The 21920-nt window shown below is 42.1% G+C and overlaps 1 protein-coding gene across 3 annotated transcripts in view; it reads right to left on the bottom strand.

Annotated features, from left to right (window-relative positions):
• Positions 1-10968, bottom strand: part of yap1 (Yes1 associated transcriptional regulator) — a 104601-nt gene extending 93633 nt beyond the window's left edge. For 2 of the 3 annotated variants that reach the window (XM_052026600.1, XM_052026599.1), the window contains exon 1: positions 10183-10968. In XM_052026600.1, coding sequence (XP_051882560.1) covers positions 10183-10700 — 518 coding nt within the window. In that variant the 5' untranslated portion in view covers positions 10701-10968. Of the gene's footprint in view, positions 1-7534; positions 7977-10182 lie in introns of those variants that run through there. The other variant, XM_052026601.1, reaches the window with a different exon arrangement.
• Between the last annotated feature and the right edge of the window lie 10952 nt (positions 10969-21920).

Here is a 21920-nt window from a genome sequence, read left to right as displayed (position 1 = left end):
GAATACCAGGCTTTCCCTAGTAGCCAAGCAGATACTGGAGAAGTCTCGATTTGCTACTGTTTCAATTGCATGAAAAGTCACATTCAACAGAACATCTCCATAAACCACAAACTGGAAAACTTATTTTACAGTTACAAACTAACTTGGCTGGCTGACACACTTTGCAAGTCTTACAAATATTTTGGTGGGCCCAATCTTTCCCTCCATCTTAAAACAAAAGTTCCATTTTAAGGCATCTCATACAAGATTATCAGAGTTCTTGTTTTTGTTTTAAATGACTTGGTATTTAAACATTAAACACATATATTAAAATTTTGTCAGATGCAATACCTTTTGCCTGCCTCTTTCCCAGCTTCCCCCCCCCCCCCCAGTTATACTTTTCATGAATCGCTATGCACCAAGTCAATAATGAAAATGGATAAGCAAAAAAAGTTAAAGAATGTTATTTCCAATTAAAAAAAGAGTTGGATTTATTCTAGTCAGCATAAAGCATTAATTCACACGAGAATCTAACCAAAGTCAGCACCAATATTGCTCAACAAGAATGCTATGGGAGAATTAATCCAGAAACAAACGGAATCTCTTAACTACTCACTGAAGTGGTCAAGCAAGTCACTCAGATGTTACAGTCAAACCAATGGATGATAAATTAGAAAAACAAAATTGCAGATGCTAGAAATCTGAAAACAGGAAAGTGCTGGAAATACTCAGAACTATTAAAGTTCAGTCTGAAACAAACTCATGTTCTCTTTGATGCTGCCTCTCTAAGTTACCAAAGAACTATCTGTGTAATTGTCTATCCTACCAATCCACCATAATACACTGGAGTACCTACTAATATGCTGTCCATGATGATCAAAAACACTAATACAAGACAGCTTTCAAGAGCAGGTTTCAAAGCCAATGTTCACATTACTCCTTTCTACTCTATCAAACATTTAGCAAAAGCACATCCCCAAATCAGTGACAAAGGAATGGCATTTGCTGTTCATTCAACTTGATTGCCCCACAAACATTTTGTGAACTGCTGCATGATAACAGTGGTCCAATGTAAGATGACAAAGGGGAAAATACAAGAGACTGCATATGCTGGAATTTGGAGCAAAATATAAACTCATGGAAGAACTCAGTTTATCAAGCAGGGATGATGAGCAGATGGTGACAGGTAGGGGAGATGGAGAGGATAGGAAAGTTGAACCAAGGTTCTTCCTATCACCTGCCAACCTCCATCTCACCACACCTTCTCACTTCTCTATACTGGCCACCTTCCCTCTAAACTTAGTCCTGGCAGGGTTTGACATAAAGGGGATCTGTGTAAACAGTATGCATTCCTAGATTCTCTAGATTTATTGTTTGATAGTGAATCCTCACTGTGATATTCAGGAAGAAATTGTTATGGATTGGAATATTTAACTTATTTCATTCATAGAGAAACAATAAAAAGGACGGGGATGAAAAGAAATAGTTTGTAAAACAATTAACATTCTACCTACTGATAATTAAAATCTGAAAGATTCTTGCTTATAACAGGTTAATTTTTAATGCCAAAGCAGCTGTTTGGCAGTAATTATACCATACGTTAGAAGTTCATTTACACCCAAATTCGCAAACTTAACATTTTCTATCCTATTTACCAAGTCCAGCAATTTTATGCAGTTTCAGTGTTTGAATCCAGAGTTTCTTGGCTTTCCTCAGGCAACCCCTTGGAGGCAAGGATGACTTGCTTCAGCCCCAGGTCTGCAGGCTCTTAAATGACCAGAAGACTGTGTGGAATCTACACATTCTACCGTGGGTAGGGCAGATGGAATGGGAGACTAAGCTCCTTCCACTGAGCCTCAGTGTGACCTCAGTGAAGAGACCAGGACATTTTAAATGTGTATTCATCTTGTTGACACACTGGAGGTGATCAATGTGCCCCAAGGTCTCATTGTTGACCCTTGTCCTTTGGGTGAAAGTGGGAAGCAGTGTTGTACAGTGGAGGCAGGTAGGTACAGGACCTTTGTTTTACAGTTGTTCAGTGCAAGACCAATCCTCCTATCAACTTTAGTAAATGAATCAAGGGTGATGTGGAGCTTGGACTAAGAATATGCACAAGTGATGTCAAGTACTGCTGCTCAATGACTGATGTTGGAATGAACTTGGTTCTGGAGCGGAGGCGGAGGTTGAAGAGTTTCGCATATGTCCAGTGGGAATCTTGTTGGAGGCAAAGCGAAATATATCAAGAAGAATTAAAATAGAGCAGTGACACCCTACTTAACCCTATTCAGCACAGGATGGGTCTGTGATGGATCTGATTGAGTTCATCTAACAAAATGTCAAATGGGTACCAAATTTGAGCAGGATCCTCCTTAAACCCCCTCACCTGATAATCAAGGGCTTCTGTAGATTCAGTTTACTGTCATGTACACCAGGGTGTAATGAAATTCCTTGCTTACATGAAGCTCACAGAGTAAGCAATATACATTGTAATAATTAACTCAATACAGCAATACAACAATAAATACAGGTTGAGAAAGGTATTCAATATGCCCAATGCCATTATTGTATCTCTTGCTGAATGGAATCCACAATACATTTTGGGGAATAACTCTTCGGCCACTAGGAGATGTTTGAGGAGCTGCTGTAATCAGATTTGTTTCCTTTCTTGAAGGTTGTCACAGCTAAGTTGTCACGCTATGCCCTCCTCTTCTCAGATGTAGAGAATAGGCTGTGAATGTGTCAGAGGTGTCCCTCTGCCAAGTTTCAGGACTTCAGCATCTTTGAACAGATATGGATGTGAATTTCCAAATTTCCTCATCAATGGTGCGTGCGCCCAAACTGCACCTTAATGACAGTGATATCCTCACTGCTATTCTTAGACTATGACCTGCAATTGCAGCTAAGATGATACATCACTGAAGGACCATCAGATGCTGTGTTGCCAGTCCTGAAACATTTGAGCTGAGACAAAACCAAAACTCATCTGTTTATTACAATAGTTCATGGAGATGGTCCTACAAAGCCATAAAAAAACTAGGGACTCCTGGGTCTCTGACATTGTTCCTTCATACCACCATGCAAACATAAAAATTAGGAGCAGGAACAGACCAGCAAGTCTACTCTGCCATTAATGATCATAGTTGATCCAAATGTAACCTATAGCTGCATTCCCAGCCACCCACAGTAAGCTTGCATTCCCTTATGATTTGTGAAAGAAGTCCGAATACTCAAGATACTCAAAATAAATTCACCTCATTTCAGTCCTACATGGACAACCACTTTTTGTTTTAGAAACAGTGACCAAGTTCTAGATTCTCCCATAAGGGGAAACATCCTCCCCACAAACTCTATTAAGAACCCTCAGGATCTTAGACATTTCAAGCAAGTCACTTCTCATTCTTCCAAAGCACAGCCTATCCTACCTTTCCTCATGACCAATACCTGGTATGGGCAGGATATGTTAAGTAAACCTTCTCTGAATGGCTTCCAAAGTATTAACATCCTTCCTCAAAGAATGAGACCAATATTGTAGACAGTAGTCAAGATATGGTCTCAAAATCACCTTGTATAAATGAAGCAAACACTCCCTACTTTTGTATTCAATTCCCTTTTATAAATGATAACACTTAACTTTCCCAAGCAATTGTTGCACCTATATACCAGCTTTATGCAATTCATGCACCAGGACACCCAGATCTGCATGAGCTCCGTAATCTCTCACAGTATAGGTAATAAGCTTATTTTTTTTCCCCACCTTTCCTGCCAAAATGAACAACTTCACATTTTTCCACGTTATATTCCATTTGCCAGATGTTTGCCCAATCACTTAATATCCCTTTGTGGCTTCCTCATTTCCTCTTCACAACTTACTTTCCTATCTACTTTTGTGTCATCAGAAAATTTAGCAACCATGCCACAGTGCCTTCATCCAAGTCATTTATGGCATTCAACACGTTACATCTTGCCAACCAGAAGTAGAACCATTTATGCCTACTGATTCTCCTGTTTGGCCAATAAAGAAACTCATTGTTTCTTACACAATGAGTTTTTATTTTCCACTAAAATCTTAGTTGGAGCATCTTATCAAATGCGTCTGGAAATCCAAGGATGCATAATCACTGGTTCTCTATCCACAGCATATTACTCTTTAACGAACTACTATAAATTAGGCAAACATGATTTTCGTTTCACTAAACTGTCTTAACCTTGAGCTTTTCCTTAAGGTGTCCAGTTAAAGAATCTTCAATGATAGCTTCTAATATTTCCCTTACGACAGAAGGCAAGCTAACTATAGTTTCCTGTTATGTCTCTCTCCCCCTTTGAAGTAATCAATTTAAACAACTAAATCACCACAAGCTAAATTTAATATTTTATTAATGATTTATCTTCCTCACAGATGTTTCTCTGTTACAATATCATTAGTTCTGACTCATTGCACAATTATGGTTGCATTGCTCGTTCTTCAACATGCTGACCTAGAAAACTAAAATACATCCTCCATAATATGGCTTGTCCAGTACTACACAACTATCATTGCATGCACCTGATTTCTTGATTTAGATTAAGTCCATCATCACATTTACTATTAGAGGTTTTAAGTTACTCTAATCCACATTTTCTGTGGTGCACTTCTGAGCTCCACCCAAACTGATCAGATATCTCGATCTTCTGAGCTATTATGTGTTCTGCCTTGAATATTGAAGCAAAGGATAGAACAGCAGGGAAGATGTGTTGAGCAGATAAAAAGGTGGCCAAAAATGATCCTGTACATAAACCACAATGACATAAGCTTAACCTAAAAAGCCCAGGTGCAACTTCAAAAATTAAAGTTGATAGTGCCTTGCAGGAAAATTTAGAGCAACAAACTTATCTGTCCCCTGTATAAACATATCATTTTGCTGACCTCCTGTAATCTGTCTTAATGATCAAGAGTGATTTTATTTGGAATTCCATTCACAGTGACCCAGTAAGACTTATCCGACAATAGAGATTTTGCTCAGTTTAATGACCCCTACTGTTGAGAAGATGACAGCAGCAATGTTGAGATAACATTTCCAAGTAGCACAGCATTCTAACTTGGACATGGAATATCTTCATTTTCACAAAAAACAAAATCCTCAATTTCCCTCAATACAAGATTGCCATTGCCCAAAATGCTCCTTCGTGAAGGGGGTGGCAAGAGGGAGGGTACCACTGGAGTTTCAGATTTCCACAGCACTGTGTGAAGTGTCTTCTAATACATGCCTTGGAGTCTAGCATCAATTTTCTTTTCATCATATCAGATTAACTAGCCCTTCTTCTGGGCACAACCACCACAGAAAGAAACATTTACATTTCCACATCAAATTTGTTAACTGGATCACCCATTTCACTTGATCCCAGGATCCACAAATCCATGGGTCACCCATTTCTCATAAATCACCATTTTCAGTAACATACTGATGAAACTGTGCTGCAGCCCTCCAAGGTCAAATTTCCATCTATAGATGCAATGTCCTGAACTAAATGCAATAGATACTGGTTTCCCCAGACCTCACAGAGCTATAACACCACTGTCAGCCTTTAAAGGTCACTCCTCTTGATCCCACAAATAAATATTCCATCAGCTTGATAACTTGCACTTGTTCATAATTCCAGCATCCTGTCAGTAAATACCTTAAAAAGATCTAATGATGCTCAAGTGAACACATTCTGCAGAAGAGCAGAAAAAAGGTAAATGAAAAATGATACTGCATTTTCTGTAATTTCTGGTCAACTTTCAGTTTTTCCTCCCTTTCAACAATGCCCCAACCCATGATTCATTTTTTATTTTTAATTTCTTAGTTACATGGAGAGATTGCAGTAGAAACAGGTCATTTGAACACTCAGATAAATTGCCTGGGACAACGTCCATGCAACAATGGTTCTGATCACATTTACCCACCTAGTTATCATATCCCTGCCTCACATTCTTCTGCCTTTTCTACCACTTTCAATATTTCTGTTGAACATTGACAGCTTCTGCCATAAACACTAATCCTGAAAGTGAATTCCACACCCTTAAATCTGCTGGCATTTCTCCCGCTTTAACACTTAACTGTCATCCAGCATTATCGCCTCAGGTTATACAATCTTCCACCACAGGCACTTCAGCATACAAATTTAGGCTGACGTGCCACAATAACAATGTGCTATTAAACCAAGGACCAAGCTGTGATTTTGAGCAGTCGTTTTCCCTGGTGTTGTGGTCTAGATATATTCCTCAACAGTCATGCTTTGCGTCAAAGTTCCTGAAAAGTTATGCAGATGCAAAACATTTTTCTTCTTGAGCCCCCATGCTGTCTACATAACTTGTAACAGCATCACAAAACAAAGTAACTTTTTATTAAAAAAAACTGTTTTATACCTGAATTCTCTCATACCAAGCACTATCCTGGTTAACTTGTTCCTTCTATTCACTTCACATCAAACACTTCAGGTTTCACATCTGCTGCTCATTTTCTCTTTTGTAAAATGAAGAACTTTATTTAAATATTCCCCATTTTGCATTCATCTAAAGTCATCGATCTTTCCATTTTACAGGTTGGCCTCTGCGATGGTTCTGATGAAGAATCATCATTGATAGGAAATGTTAATTGTTTCTCTCTCCACATATGGTACCTGACCTAGTGAGAACTTTCAGCAGTTTGTTCTGCATTTCCGTTTGTTAGCATTGGCAGGTTTTTTTTAAACTTTTCAATGATTCTGCACCAGGTTAGTTTTTCTTTGCATGGCTGAATGTTACCATACCAAGTAAGCCAATTGAAATGGTCAACCTAATGAACCACTATGAACTTGTGTTTGAATGCTACCATTGTGCAGAATGCCTGAAGCTCAAGTTGGTTCCAGCTGTGTGGGGATTCCAGTTCTCATGCACAGAGAGCAGAGTTAATATATTTGTTGTCACCCAGCAGCAGAAAGTTTAGAAACTGCAGACTTTTTAAAATCTTTTATAAACTACCTTGAATCTTAGCAAAACAATCAGGAGATCAGGCACTTTTTCCATGCAAGTGCAGAGCTGTCTTCTCCAGGAAGTTTTGCATCCTTCTAGAGTCCAGGGATGGCCAGATGACAAAGTTTACACTCCGTTACTAATCATGTGCTTGCTGTTTCCTTTCCTTGGCTGTCCACAGCTCCTGGATGTTTGGTCCTGCTATGCCAGTAAGGACAAACAAGCTGCTGACAATCATTGGCTAAAGTAATTAGGTTCTTACCCCTCATTCCATTTTTATACTACCTAATCTTGTTCTAAATTACTTTGCTCACTTGGGATCAGGGCTCCAATCTGTACTAAAGAAAATGTCATAGTACAGCTAGATATGCTTCAATAGAGCTTGTGCCTTAATAGGACAAGGTTCTAAGTAACTTCAAGAACCAGTTTTGAGCATGGACCAAATTAGAAGTTTTTAATGCATATGACACCGACACTAAGAAGTGCGACACCAGACTCAATCTTTACTTCCAGCACAGCATGTTATTTCCACTGCAGAAATCTTTACAAACCCAAAACACTATAACGAGTATTACCCAGTCCTACCTCAGACTAGTTAGGGCTCTAAAGCGAGCCTTCCGCTGAGATACTGAGCTGTTCACGTGTACTGCTGGCCCATTCATTAGTTTGGACATGGCTAAAATGCTTAAGCTGACGGCGATACTTGGATGACTTCTGTTGGACGCGTGTTTCAGGAGCTCCTCACCCTCATCTGGAACCCAAAGGGAAGGAAGTGACCACTGACGGTCGCAAACCAGCGTCTAACACTGCCGTCAGGTGTCATCAGTCCGCCGCAAGTCTCAGTAAGAGACCGACTATTCCCAGAGGAGGAAGCCGTTGACAATCGGTTGGAGAGGAGCATTCCATGATCAAACGGCCCCTTCAATCGTCACGTCGACGAGGAGGTTGGCATACAAGAGTTCAGATATTGGGAAGATCAGGCAGGTTTCTCATGGATACCGAACCAGAGCCCAGGAAGAAAAAAAGGGACCAAGTACAAATAGCTGTAGCGTTCGTGAATGATCAGGGAGGTGCGGACCCGCCCGCCGAAAATGGGAATGGAGCCGCCTGGCGTGGTGAATCGGCATGGTTGCTGGGAACGCAAGGGCACCTACACCGCTGAGGGATGCCGGCTAACGCCTGACTGACCGAGCTATATCGGTACACTGGGGTTTAAATATTTAATTCCGAGTAGCAAAGGACCGCGCTCCGGAAACCAAAACAATATAATTTCGCGCTGCATCTGAACAAACCAGATGACGAACTAATGCGAACATCGTTCCCAAGTGAAAGGAAAACTCAGCAAATCAAGCAATGTATGGAAAGTTGCTACCTGCTTTGATTGAGGTGACATGTGAAGCAGTAACTCAAACCCGCTCTAGTTATTCAAGGAAATATTATGAAGTACGATTTAACTAATCGGTTCGATTAGTTGGCTCTCAGAACTTGATCGGGCGGGTTTATGATTTAAGATGCTGTCAGCGAACGAAAACTGAGTTACTCTTTTTCGCAGGCAAATGTGAAAGGACGTCATACTTTTTCCCCAAAGCCAGCACAGCTTCGTGAAAAAAATCTTCACAGCTGTCGAATTTGAGAATAGATCAGCTTAAGTGCTCAGATCAACAACTAAAACAATTAAATCCCATGCCGCGAATCTAAAATGGAAATATTCTTCGTGGCTTAAACTGAAAGAGCGACATGGCGACTTTGCTGGTCCCTCTGTCCCCTCCCCCAGTGATGCGAGAAGGTTAAAAAGTTCAGAAACTTTACAAGCAGGTTTTGTCCGCACTTCCCACGTTACTCTTTTGCTTAAAGAAACATCCTTGTCAGCAGGCCGCTCTTTCAATAATTGACTCTAACTGTCTGCAAAGGAACAAACGCTGGACCCATGCAGATAACTCCTGCCAGACATGTGGACTTTTGCAGTCTCAGCCTCCTACAGAGTGCTATTGTTCCCGGTGTAACCCGACACTCTGAAATGGATAGGGCTCGCTGACTGGCCATGCGGGAGGGGGAGAAGCTTTCTGTAGATCTCAGGCTCCTTCAAGTCGCATCAAGAAGTTTGAAAACCGCATAAAACCCGGGAAGCTTTAATTATTTTGAACTCCAAGCCTCTTCCTTCCATTAAGTGCGGTATTACTACCTCAGTTTTTTTAAGCGAATAAAGTCTCGTTCTCGGATAGAAAAACTGACAAACCTCTTAACCAATTCGTTCTAAATAGCCACATTCATTGGAGTTTGGTGACGTTTACAGGATTTGGTACAAGTTATAGATGCTTATTAGCCCAACTCAAGATTTGAGCTGTTTGAGTCACTTGGGAAAAGGTGCGTCACCAAATGGCCTCGGTTGGAATAAGATGATTTAGATATACGTCGAATAATGTGAAAAGTCGGTTATTCAGATTGTTGGAATGATTCAGAGAACCAAATATTTAAATCGGGCATTTCCAGCAGTCAAACAAATTAAGTGTTTCTAATACAGAGCTACTTTAGAGGCCGGATAACCAGAATTGAGCCATTTTGAGACCGGTTTCGTTTTGTCGAGGACTGCCCACATCCACTATGGAATACAAGAACTGTAGAACGCCTGCGTGAACTTTGCACATTGCAAAACAAAAACCGCACATGCTGAAAGTCTGAAATAAAAACTGTGTTCAAGTTTTAAAACATGTATGGCTCTCCTCCAAACTTTTACTCTAAAGTTGGGCCATCAATCGAACTAACCAACCCATTGTTTAAAATGCAGTTAGTGTATCACCGTCCATATACATTTCTATTGTAAAGAGCTAATAAATTAAAAGTTCGGACTTCCTTTAATAAATCACAACTACCCATTGCCCTTCAGCGTCGTTGCCTCTTCTCCCCCCTCCCCCCTCCAAGTTACATACTTCAGCAGGAAAGTAACTTCACTTGCACACAACCCCCAAAACAAATACATCGAGAATCGGATTCTTTGGAAAAGCTGTCTAAACCTGCATGACACAGCTCACAGCATGTCCCTTGAAAGCCAGGGAATCCTCTCAACTGTGTAACCCGATCTGGTGCACTGTTGAGAAAACTACAAGTTAAAAAAAACACTATCCAGCGCCATTCATGCAATGAGTTCAAATAGGCTTCTAAATTAGGTAAAATACGGAATAAAACTAAATTCCCAGCAATGTCCAAGAAGGAGGATCCATCTGTTCGGCACTTACTTCAGGTAATATCTCTGTCCCGAGGGGGTTTTGGCCATTTCCCAGCCAGGCGGCAGAGGCACATCATCGGAAAACTCATAAGAAGACTGTCGGAGGTGAGTGCTCGGGTCAGCGCCGGGAGCTGAACCGATCCCGCCGACCTGTGCCTGGGTGACCGGGGCTCCGGCCGAGCCGGTAGGGGTAGGGCTGGAGGCGGCGGCGGCTGCGGCGGCGGCGCTGAGCAGAGAGGCGGGCGAGGAGTGCGCCCGAACATGCTGCGCCTGGAGCGGTGGTGCGTTGCCCCCGTCCGTACTCGCCTGTCGGGAGTGGCTCTTGGGTTCGGGCTGCTTGAAAAAAGAGTCAGGCAGCTTGCGAAGCCGCATCGGCACCGACTGCGGCACGTTGGAGTTCTTGGGGTTCATGACGGCGTTGAAGAGCGCCTCCAGGTCGGTCTCCGAGTCCCCGCGGACATGCACGACCTGGTGCCCGGCCGGAGGCAGCGCCGGCGCCTGTTGCTGCTGCTGCTGACTGGAATCCATCCGCAAACTCCCAGCAAAATATACAACTTTTAAAATGAAGCAACAGTGCGAGAAACTCCGCTAAATCAGGCCGCGGTCTGGTTCGCCGCAAGTTTTCAACTCGACATCGGCCCCACCGTCGAACCACGACCGCAACAACTTTCACCGAAAACTTTTGAAACTAAAAGTTTGCGACTGGTTGCAGCCCGCACGCAACTTTGATTGCCCACGTGACCACTGATGTCGCAGAGGCGGGGCCCAGTCCGGGTGGGTCGTCCGTCCACCCACCCCCCCACCTCACAGCTTTGTGCATTGCCGGCCGTGGTCTCCCTCCCTCCCTCCGTTGTGATCTGGGAATCTGGCCGCTTCTACCTCACTCGGAAAGTTAGGTCGCAAATTCTGCACTTATTAATGATCCTGGTTCTCCCTGCGGCTTCCGCACCGTAATCAGCGCTATTATTGCTCCACATTGTTTTACAGCGCATCACACGGCAGAAAACGCCCAGCCCTTTGATAAGTAAAGAGCATTGCAACAGCAGATCATTTGCAGAATCTGCCACACAGTTACATCCGGTAATTGCATATCACATTATAGGGAAAATATATAAAAAAAGATGCGCCGGATTTTCTCTCAAAAGTTGAGCCCACCTGATAAAGTAATGGAAAATTAATTTCTAACAATTGTCCAAACACAAAGTTACTCCTGAAATGATTTGTTGGTTTATGTGTCCCCGGCCGACGGTGAAAAGGTCGGTAACATCTCGATCAGATGTGTTCCCCTTTCCCCGACTGCTTGTTCGGCGCGCCGACCGCGTCTGGAGCCACGCGGATTTGGTTATCGCCGCTTGAAGCGGAGTCAATCAATTGTACATGAAATGGTAACTATTACCATAAAAGCATCCGTGCTAAGGCTAAACAAATCTGATACACTTGGTTGCATAAAAATGTTGGATGTGTTGATGCTTTTAAAAAGAGTAAATAAAAGCTCAAGCGTTATCGCTTTCCTGAATGTTCGAGGCCACGGTACTTGAGGTTGGGGGAAGGTACTCTTCGTGACATCATTTCATGGCTGAGATGATCCACTCATCCTGAATCGGTTGAAAACAATTATTTGGTCAAGTAACGAAGCCATAAAGAACTGTTTCTGACATTTCCCAAACATCAAGGGACTTGGCAATTATAATCCTCAACTCATGACTGTGAAAACCTGGTGTTACAAAGGTCACCCTTGTGTCCTAACAGTTACCCCTAATCAGCCCGCATTAGAATTACTGTAACATTTGCGTTTACTTCTAACGCATCGGAAGGTAGCTAAATTCCTCGGAGAAAACAACAAATTTGGAAGCTAGATTTGATCCAACGTTCATTATTTGCTGACGCTGTATATAGTGCACTCAATTATTCTCCCTCTGTTTTATTTTTAACCCCGCCCTCTTCCCTCCCCCTCCCCACCACACACACACACCCCCCTAGGACCACACACACAGGCACAGAGCGCCACTGGAGCTTCTGCGAATGTTCATTCGTGTTTACTGAACTATGCAACACGGTAATTCAGATGAGATTTTTTTTTAAATATCTACTTTAGGCGATGGTTTACGAAACGATGTTGGTAGATGTTGGTTTTCCTAAACTGCATTGGGTAACATTTGGAGAGAAGCATCTTTACCCTTCCGTCGGTCAAGAGGAAGGGCTATGGAATGTACTCTGTTACAAACTAGACAATGACTTCTTTTTCAGCCGCCTTTAATGTAGAATAAAAATGTTTAAAAGGTCATATTAATGAAAATCCTATCCTGAAATGGAGAAAACAGTGCATACCTTAAAATACAAATATTAAGGGAGACCTACCGAATTTGATGATGCCTTCTTGTTCTACCAGTTTCACATCTGTGCCTACTTCCTTAACCAGGAATTACTACTTTCACCTGTTCACCTGGTACAATGAAACCTTCCACTTATCTCCAAAATTCCCAATCTATTTGGACCCACCTTCTGTCCTTTTACTCTCTCAACATCTTTTCAAAGCAAACTGCCAGTGTTACATCTACTGTTCTATTTCCACCTACCTTGCTCTGAACTTGTCGTTTGCCAATTGACCTTTACAATTCAAGAGCCAGCTTTCTAACACCCTCATATCACACTTTGAAATATGGCCCCAGCACTGAACATCAGACCATTGTTTCCCAGGCACCAACCTCATCCCTTCTGTAGATCTTCACTCTCCACCTCGAGCCTCATTGACCTCAAACACACACAGCCAAGTTCCACCACCTCCCTAAGATCCAAAAGCAGGACTGTCCCAGATGACCCATTGTTTTGGCTGGTACATCCCACAGAACTCAGTTCTTCCCGTGTTCCTATTTTTTCAGCCCTTGTTCATTCTCTCCTCGTTCACATCAGCAGCATTTATGGTGTCCTCCACTATATTAACAATTTACTAATCTCTACTGGTCATTTCTGCCATGGATGTCCAATCCCTCTACATCTCCATCCCAACTAGGAAGGCTTGAGGACCCTTTGCTTCTTCCCTTAACAGAGGACCAGCCGGCCTTCCCTATTACCACCTTGCTCTGCCTGACTGAGTTTGTTCTTACACTGAACAACTTCTTTGATGTCACTCACTTCTTCTGAATAAGTTGTTGCTATGTGGAATATGAAAATATTCTATATCTAAACCCTACACAGGTGACCTCTCTTCCCTTTTTGGTTCGTTGATAAGTATAATTCCTGTAGTTATCTGCTTTCACCTGAGTTGCAAAAAGTCTTTACCTTGGCAGCCAATTTCCACCCTGTCCTCAATTTCATGTGGTTCATCTCTGACACTTGTCTTTCCTTCTTTGACTTTTCCATATCCTTTTCATGTGATAGGCTTGCAACCAATAAATACTACTACAAGCCCATTGACTCTCACAGCTATGTCGACTCTTACCCCTCTACCCAGCTTCACCATTCCATTCTTCCAGCTTCTCTACTTCTGTCACATTTGCTCTGCCAATGCCATATTCCATACATGTGCTTCCTTTATCCTCAATCATGGACCCCCCTATATCATAGTCAACAGGACCCATGACCATGTCCAGCCCAGTTCCCATGTTTCAGCTCTCAACCCATCTTCACACTCACAGAACTTGGAAAGGATTCTCTTTGTCTTCATTTTCCATCCCACCAGCTTTTGTATTCAGAAGAGCTTCCTCTGTAGTTTCTGACACCTCCAACATGATGCCACCACCAGATGTGTCTTCCCTTTTCAGCATTTTGAAGGGACCATTCCTTCTGGGATGCTCTGGTTTGCTCTACCATCTGCACATCCATCCATTGCACCTTCTCATACAACCACAGGAGATGCATCACCTGCACAGCCATATCTTCCCTTCCTGCCATCCAGAACACCAAACAGTCTTTCCGTTTGCTTGAACTTCTTTCAATAAGTGTGCTGTACAACCAATCCTTGATTTAGGAAAAAGGATGCATTCCTGGAAAACACTTCATTAAGCAACATTTCATAAATCAAAAAGGCTGGGTAAAATGCATTATGGGAGTTTTGCTACAATGTATTCTTGTGCAGGGAATAAGGTTATTTGTTACAGGAAAAAATAGCTTCGTAGATCAAAAACGCATACACCATAGAATCATAGCAAACATTTGTTATTCCATCATTGGCCATATGGTTTCTTCTATGCAGGGGAAACCAAATATAGATTAGGTGACTATTTTGCTGTCATGTAAGGTGACTATCACATTAATTATGCATCTCATTCCCACATTGTCCTCAGTCATCTAGAAGGTAGGCTCAAGGAGCACCAACTCATCCTCCAACAAGGCACATTACAGCCTTCTGGAGTCAACGCTGTGTTGAACAATTTCTGTCACTTTTGCTGCAATTTTCAGTATTCCTCTGGTAATTTCAGATAACTTATTCATCTTTAACGCCCCATCTAGACCTTCGCTTCCTTGCACCATTTACCCTTTTGTCATTGAATCTGCCTTTCATTCTGTTACAGACCTTTCCTTTGATTCTTTCATCCCCTTTTCATTCTCTTTCCACGACTTGCTGAGTATTTCAAGGATCTTCTGTTTCATTACAGCCAATGATGTATTTTGAAGTGTAGTCATTGTCGTAATGGAGGAAACACAGCAACCAGGTTGCAGATACTAAGTACCACAAAATGCAATGTGATAATGACCAAATAATGGATTTTAATGTAATTGAATGAGGGATAAACATTGGCCACAACACAGGAATAATTCCACTCTTCTTCAAAATAGTTCCACATCCCTAAGAGAGAGCAGATAGAACCATGATTTCAAGTCTTATCTCAAAGTTAGCACCTTTAACAGTGCAACACTACCTCAGTATTGCATGAGGTCTTCCACTCAACTCTCAGGAGTGGGACTCGAAACTAGAACCTTCTGACTCAGCCACAGCTGATACCAATGCAACAAAACAACTCAGCCAAGTTACTGAGTAGTTCCAGCATTTTCTGTTTTTCCTTTAGCAAAGTAACAGTAATGCATATAATCCACAGGTTATCATGTAGAACTGACTCTGCAATTAGAACTCATATTCTCAAATTAGAACTATTAGAACTCATAGCATAGAACTCATGACAGCACCTCTTATTCTGCCATGGTAGTCTCCAACCTGACAGCATAAACATCGATTTCTCTAACTTCCGATAACCTTCCCCTCTGTCCCCTATTTTTCCCTTATCCCACTGGCCCCATCACCTCATCTTTTTCCCCTTCCCTGTCCTCTCAACCTGCCCATCACCCACACATTTCTTCCTTCTTCTTCAGCCCCTTGTCACTTCCATCCATCACCTCTCAGCTTCTTGCATCATTCCCACTCTCCCCCTCCCTCACCTGCTTACCAACCTCCTCTCACCTGGATCCACCTATCACCCACCAGCTCTTGCTCCAACCCTTTCCCCCACCTTTTTATACTGGTTATCTCCCCACTTTCTTTCCAGTCTAGATGAAGGCTCTCAACCCAAAACGTCAACTGTCTATTTCCCTCCATAGATGCTGCCCGACCCACTGAGTTCCTCCAGCATTTTGTGTGTTGCTCTGCAGTTAGAATGTTTTTTACTCTCAGCTTCTAATCAGAGGGATAGCTTTACAAGTTTATTTATATTATTGGCCCATATACACTTTGTTCAGGTAGACTTATTTTGTCTTAAAACATTATTGAGTTTGGCACAGTCACACATAAGGAACAGGCTTGATAGAAATGTTGGTGTTAAAACAACAAACAATTTCACAATCAGATAAAGGTGAAATGATACCAACCTGTGAAATTTGATGGCACAATAACTTTCAGGCATTCATGATCACCTACGCCTTCATTGTGGTAGAAAGGAAGCAATACATTCTAAAGCTATTGTATGCTTATCATCATATCATAGAATGGTACGTCAGAGGAAGAAGCAATGCCAGGACCACTTGAATCCTGATGTCAGTAGAGTTTTGACCAAACATGCAGCAAAGAGCTGAATTCCAGAGGTGAGATGTGTGAGTGAATGCCATTAACATCAGGGCAGTATTTGACTGAAAATGGTACCAAACAACCCTCACAAAGCTGAAGTCAATGGCTATCAAAGAGAAACCATTCTATTGGCTGAAGTCATGACTTGCACAAAGGAAGGTAATTGTGCTTATTGAAGATCAATCATCCCAGCTCCAGGACATCACCCAGGAGTTCCCCAGGGCACTGTCCTATGCCCAGTCATCTTCAGTTACTTCATCAAAGGCCTTCCTTCCATCATTAGGTCAGAAGTGTGGATGTTCATTGATGTTTGCAGAATATTCCACTCCTTAGCATTTGAACCAGGACATCCATGCATGTAGCAAGATCTAGACAACATGCAGTCCTGGGCTGGTAAGATGCAAGTAATATTTGCATGGCTTGCAATGACCAATGAAGGATCTAACCAACTACCTTTGACATTCAATGGCATTGCTATCAGCAAGTTCACTATCATTAACATCCTGGGATCACCATTGCCGAAGAACAGATGCAGGTCAGAGGCTGAGTACCTCACAGTGAGTGATTCACCTCCTGACATCCCAACGCCTTTCCACCAAGGCACAAGTCAGGAATAGATAGAATATTCTCCACTTGCCTGAATGAAGGCAAAGAGTTCCAAGGACTCACGACACTTTGAGAGAAGAAATTCTTCTTCCTCTTAGTCTTAAACAGGTAGCCCCTTATTGTGGAACCATGCCCTCTGGTTTCTGGACTCTCCAATGACAGGAAACATCCTCTCAGCATTAATCCTGCCTAGCGTCCTAAGAATCTTATGTGTTTCAGTAAGATTGCCTCTCACTCTTCCAAGCACCAATGAGTAGAGTTTCAACCTGTTTAACCTTTGCTCATTAGACAATCCCTCCATACCCAGGATCATCCTAGTGAGCCTGAAATGCTAAATCTACTTCTTTCAACATAAATGTTTCCTAGTTAGCTGTGTGTTCCCAGCTAATTGATATTAGTATATTTTGATTTCATTTTGGATTTCCAGCATCTGTTATATTATGCTTTTGTGAACTGGAAAACTGTGAGAAGATCTGACGTAATTTCCACCTTTCCTTCCCACAATTACTTGGAATGTGCCCCATTTGGCCTGGGTGACTTTCTACTTTGAACACTGCCAAGCTTTAGCAATTTTTATCTTTCCCAATGTGGCTAATGTCTGCTGATACAGAGGTAGCATCCTTGCTCTCTTCTTCTGGGAATAGAGATGTCTTCTTTTAGCAGCTCACCCATGCCTGCACAAGAAGATCTTTTTACCCCAATCTATATCACCTTTCTTTCACAGTCCTTATATTATTTATGTTTATAGAAAATTTTGGGGGGCTTTTATTTTACATTAGCTGCTATTCTTCAAAGCATTTTTCCCTCTTGTTTTAAATAACTCCTTTATACTTTCTATATATAAAGTTGACTTCAATATGACTTAAATCCAAGAAAAAACAGAATTCGCCCACTGACTAATCATCTTATAGTGGCCAATTAACCAGGTTGCCTTTGGGATGTCGGAGGAAACAGGAACACTTGGAGGGAACCCACATGATCACAGAGAAATCGTGCAAACTCCACCCAGACAGGGCCTGAGGTCAGCATTGAACCTGGGTAACCAGAGCTGTGAAGCAACAGCACCACCATGCTGCCCCTCTTAGTCAGCCAATTTCCCCTCCCTTCTGTTCTCACATACATTCTACTCTGTCCTATTTTGCTCCTAAACCCCCGTCCAACCTTGGCTGCCTTTCCTTGGTTAAAACTAGTTACATCTCTTACATTTCCCAATTCTGATGAAGTCATTGATATGAAATTCTGGTTCTCTCTCAGCAAGTGCAGCTTGACCTGATCTGTATTGAGGAAGAAGATCAGGTTTGATCTTGTTGAATTGTAGAGCAAATGCGAAGGCCCATGTGGCTAATCCCTGCTCCTATTTCTTACAGTTCTCTTATGTTCAGCTGTTACACTGCCATAAATTAACCATTAACCCAACAGCTATCATATGTCAAGATTCATTCTAGGTTTCCAAGGTTCCTGGAAGATAATTCAATGTGGAAGATAATTCAACTATTTCAACCACGCACCTCTCATCTTCATTTTACTTAGGATGCACTTCACAGGAATAACTTGCATAGAAGTAGTAAGGGCAGTACAAGTTTGGTGTAAATATTGGTTTAATTTGCCTTTTTCTTGCGCATATTGCTTCAAGTAAAGATCACTTGATTATATATAATTTCTTTATCTGGTCTCACTTTTGGAATTTGAATTACGGCAGGGAATATTCAGAGTTATGAACAATCATTGCAGAAGCAGGGGTGTTGGGGAGATGAAGTGTGCGTGAATATTAGTTACATCCCTTCATCTGTCTGTCTGTTCATTTTTCTCACCTTCTTGTTCACCTCCTCTTATGGAGATATCTGGTAAGAATTCCTTGACCTGCAGGCTCTGGTGAACACACGTTTCCTAGATTTTGTTCAGTGAGGCTCAGTAGCTGCACAAGTTGCTCAGATCTTCCATTAACCTCCACTTACTTGGTTCGGAATCAGAAGGCCAAAGTTGCTGGATGAGAGTGTACTACACTGGATTGTCGAGAGCTAATGTGGTGCAAGGGCTTCATGTGATGTAATTAGGCCAAATGGATGTGCTATCTAATGCCCCAACCACAAAACTATTGAGGAAATATGACAGATCAGCCTACAGTTAAAACTCTCAAGCTTTTAAAACAATTACTAAGCAAAAAGCAAGAATAAAAAATTCACTTTAAACATGTAAAATACATCCAAATAATTTTTTTAAATTGCAGATGTTAATAATTTAAAGATAAAATTTGCCTTTTTCTTACCATTCTTCCTTGCATCTATATTGAATCAAATGGGCTTGTAGATTCTAACCTGGTGCAGGACCTGTGAACAGATTCCTTGCTGTAACTGCTGGGGAATCTCAGCAAGGTCATGCTCCACCATGTGGAATCCAGGGACAAAGTGTACTGACAGATCCACTGGTTGGAATCCATCAGTAAGTTTGGGACTTAGGCATTTGGAAGCCTGTGTGCTGATGTCCCGAATCTGCTTGTATTTCTGGGGGCCAACATAAAGTGAAGAGATAAAATTGAAGGTGCATGATTTTAAGTTAAAAGTCTAGCCTCTTCTATGTCTTCATCGTTTTCCTCTAAATAACACCAAAACAATGGAATTCCCAATGGTAAATCTTAGAGTGCAGAAAAGTACCTTCAACAAACTTTCAACAATGAAAGTAGCAGTGAAAATCCTGACTCATTTCCAAATCGGTAAAGAAGCAGCAATACCTCAGCAGAAGTACACAAATTAGCCTCCTCAGTGTGGTATTTACCTCTAGGAAACGTTTTACAGCTCTCATTGCTACTAATATTAACCCCATCATGGGATAAACTATTCCAATGTCGTTTTCAAATCACCCTACTGATTTCACCTCATGAGAGTGGAGCCTTGATGCTACCTTGCAACAAATTGCTGTGGACTTGTGCCATTAGGAGTTATCTTAAACTCCTTTGTGACTTTGGAGACACAAATGACTGCATTTGCTGAAATCTGGAGCAAAAAAAAACTGCTGGAAGAACTCAGCAGGTCTGGCAGCATCTGTCAAAGCAAAGGGTGCCCTCACATACATTTTCTCCATTTCCCACACATCTGCTTTCACCCCCTCTTCCCAGACAGTACAGAGGTAATGTTCCCCGCTCCTCACCCTTCCTGCCATGAGCCTCTACATCCGGCTCGTCATCCTTTGCCACTTCTGCCAGTTCCAGTGGGATCCCACCACCAGCTACATCTTCCCTTCCCCACCCCTTTCTGCTTTCCGCAGGAACCACTCTCTCCATGACTCCCTGGTCCACTCATCATTCCCCACCCCCCCCATTCCACCTCCTGTCCCCTGGTACTTTCCCCTGCAACCATAGGAGGTGCAACACTTGTCCCTACACCTCCCTCATCACCATCCAGAAACCTAAACAGTTCGTCCAAATGAGGCAGAGATACACGTGCACTTTCTCCAACCTGCTCTGTTACACTCAGTGCTCACAATTTGGCCTCCTGTGCATTGGCAAGACCAAGCTTAGAGCTGATCATTTTGTATAGCACCTATACTCTGTCCACAATGGCCATCGTGAGCTTCTGGTGGCAAGTCATTTCAACTCCCCTTCCCATTCCCACAGCGACCTGTCTGACCTCAGTGTTCTCTACTGCTACAGTGAAGCCAAATGCAAACTAATAGAACAGCACCTCATATTCCGCCTGGTAGCCTACAGCCCAATGGTATGAACACTGAATCTTACAACCTCAGGTAACCCACACCACCTGTGTTCCTTTCCTACTCCCACTAATCCACCCAGGATCTCTGTTCACTTTTGCCATCTCTCTGCCCACCCCAACACACACACACACACACACACACACACACACACACACACACACACACACACACACACACACCAGACTCATTCCTTTCTCACCTGGTTCTATCTGCCCATTACCCACATACCTATTCTAACTGGATTTCTTCTCCCTTAGTTCACCCTCTTCTGTCCCTTCCCCCACTTGGCTCCATCTATTTTTTTCTTCCTCACGTTTCCACCTATCACCCCCCCCCCCAGCCTCTTAACACTGTTCCTCCCCCATCTGCCTCCATCAGACCATTATCCCCCCTCCCCCTCACCTAGTTGCACCTATCACCCCCAGCCTCTGTCTCAACACTGCCCCGTCTGCCTCTATCCTTCCATCATCCCTCCACCATCTCCCACACACCACCACTTGATTCCACCTATTGCCCACCAGGCTCTGCCTCACTCCTCCCTCTACCTTCCCTCTCTGGCTCTCTTCCCTCTGCACTCTGTCCTGATGCAGGGTTTTGACCCGAAACAAAAACCATCCCTTTGTCTCCACAGATGCTACTGAACCCACTGAATTCTTCCACCAGTTCATTTTTGCTCCTTTGTGACTTTTACAGTTGCTAGTGAGAGGAAATTTTCACCTCAATAGTCCGATCCGCAATTAAATATTATTCCATTATGTTGTATAAAATTCTCCTTACAAAAAATACACTTAAAATAAAGGCTGACATGTACCATTTCTTGACAAATTTGTTACTTATTTATTTATTTGCTCACTTATTTGTTCACTTATTGTTCACCTCAGTAATGGTATCTTGCAACAAACTACAGAGGTGAACAATAAGTGAACAAATAAATAAATAAGTAACAAATAAGTAAATAAGTGAACAAATCCTCCAGCCTTTGTGGTTATGTAGCCAAACCATGACTAAATGGTGATCTAGTCTTTGCTAAATGGTAAATATCAGTAGAAATTGCTTTTAGTACTCTTACTAATGCTTCCTAAGTTAATTAATGTAGACAATATCTTGTTTGTGGATGCAGTATTCTAAACAACTTTGATTCCTTATCAGTACCAGTATACATAATCGTGTGGTTTATTAGGTTGAGGCACAAGTCATTACATTCAGTATACCACGAGTACATCTGTTGTAATTTATTTTCCAACAATTTCATTGACCAATGCATAAAAATAGTTAGCTTAGTTCCATGGAATCAGTCAAATCTGCATTTGTGGCAAAGAAATTTTTCAGTAGTGTTTTTTTCCTGACAGTATTGGTACATGTTTTTCATTGCTGCTGCATACAACAATTACGTGAGGTAACAGACCATGCAACTGTTTCCCGTACCCTCATTCATTCTT

Source organism: Pristis pectinata, chromosome 11, assembly GCF_009764475.1.
Source record: "Pristis pectinata isolate sPriPec2 chromosome 11, sPriPec2.1.pri, whole genome shotgun sequence".
Classification (NCBI taxonomy): domain Eukaryota; kingdom Metazoa; phylum Chordata; class Chondrichthyes; order Rhinopristiformes; family Pristidae; genus Pristis; species Pristis pectinata.
The sequence above is the reverse complement of the archived record's forward strand: the minus strand, read 5'-3'. Positions and strand labels throughout refer to the sequence as shown.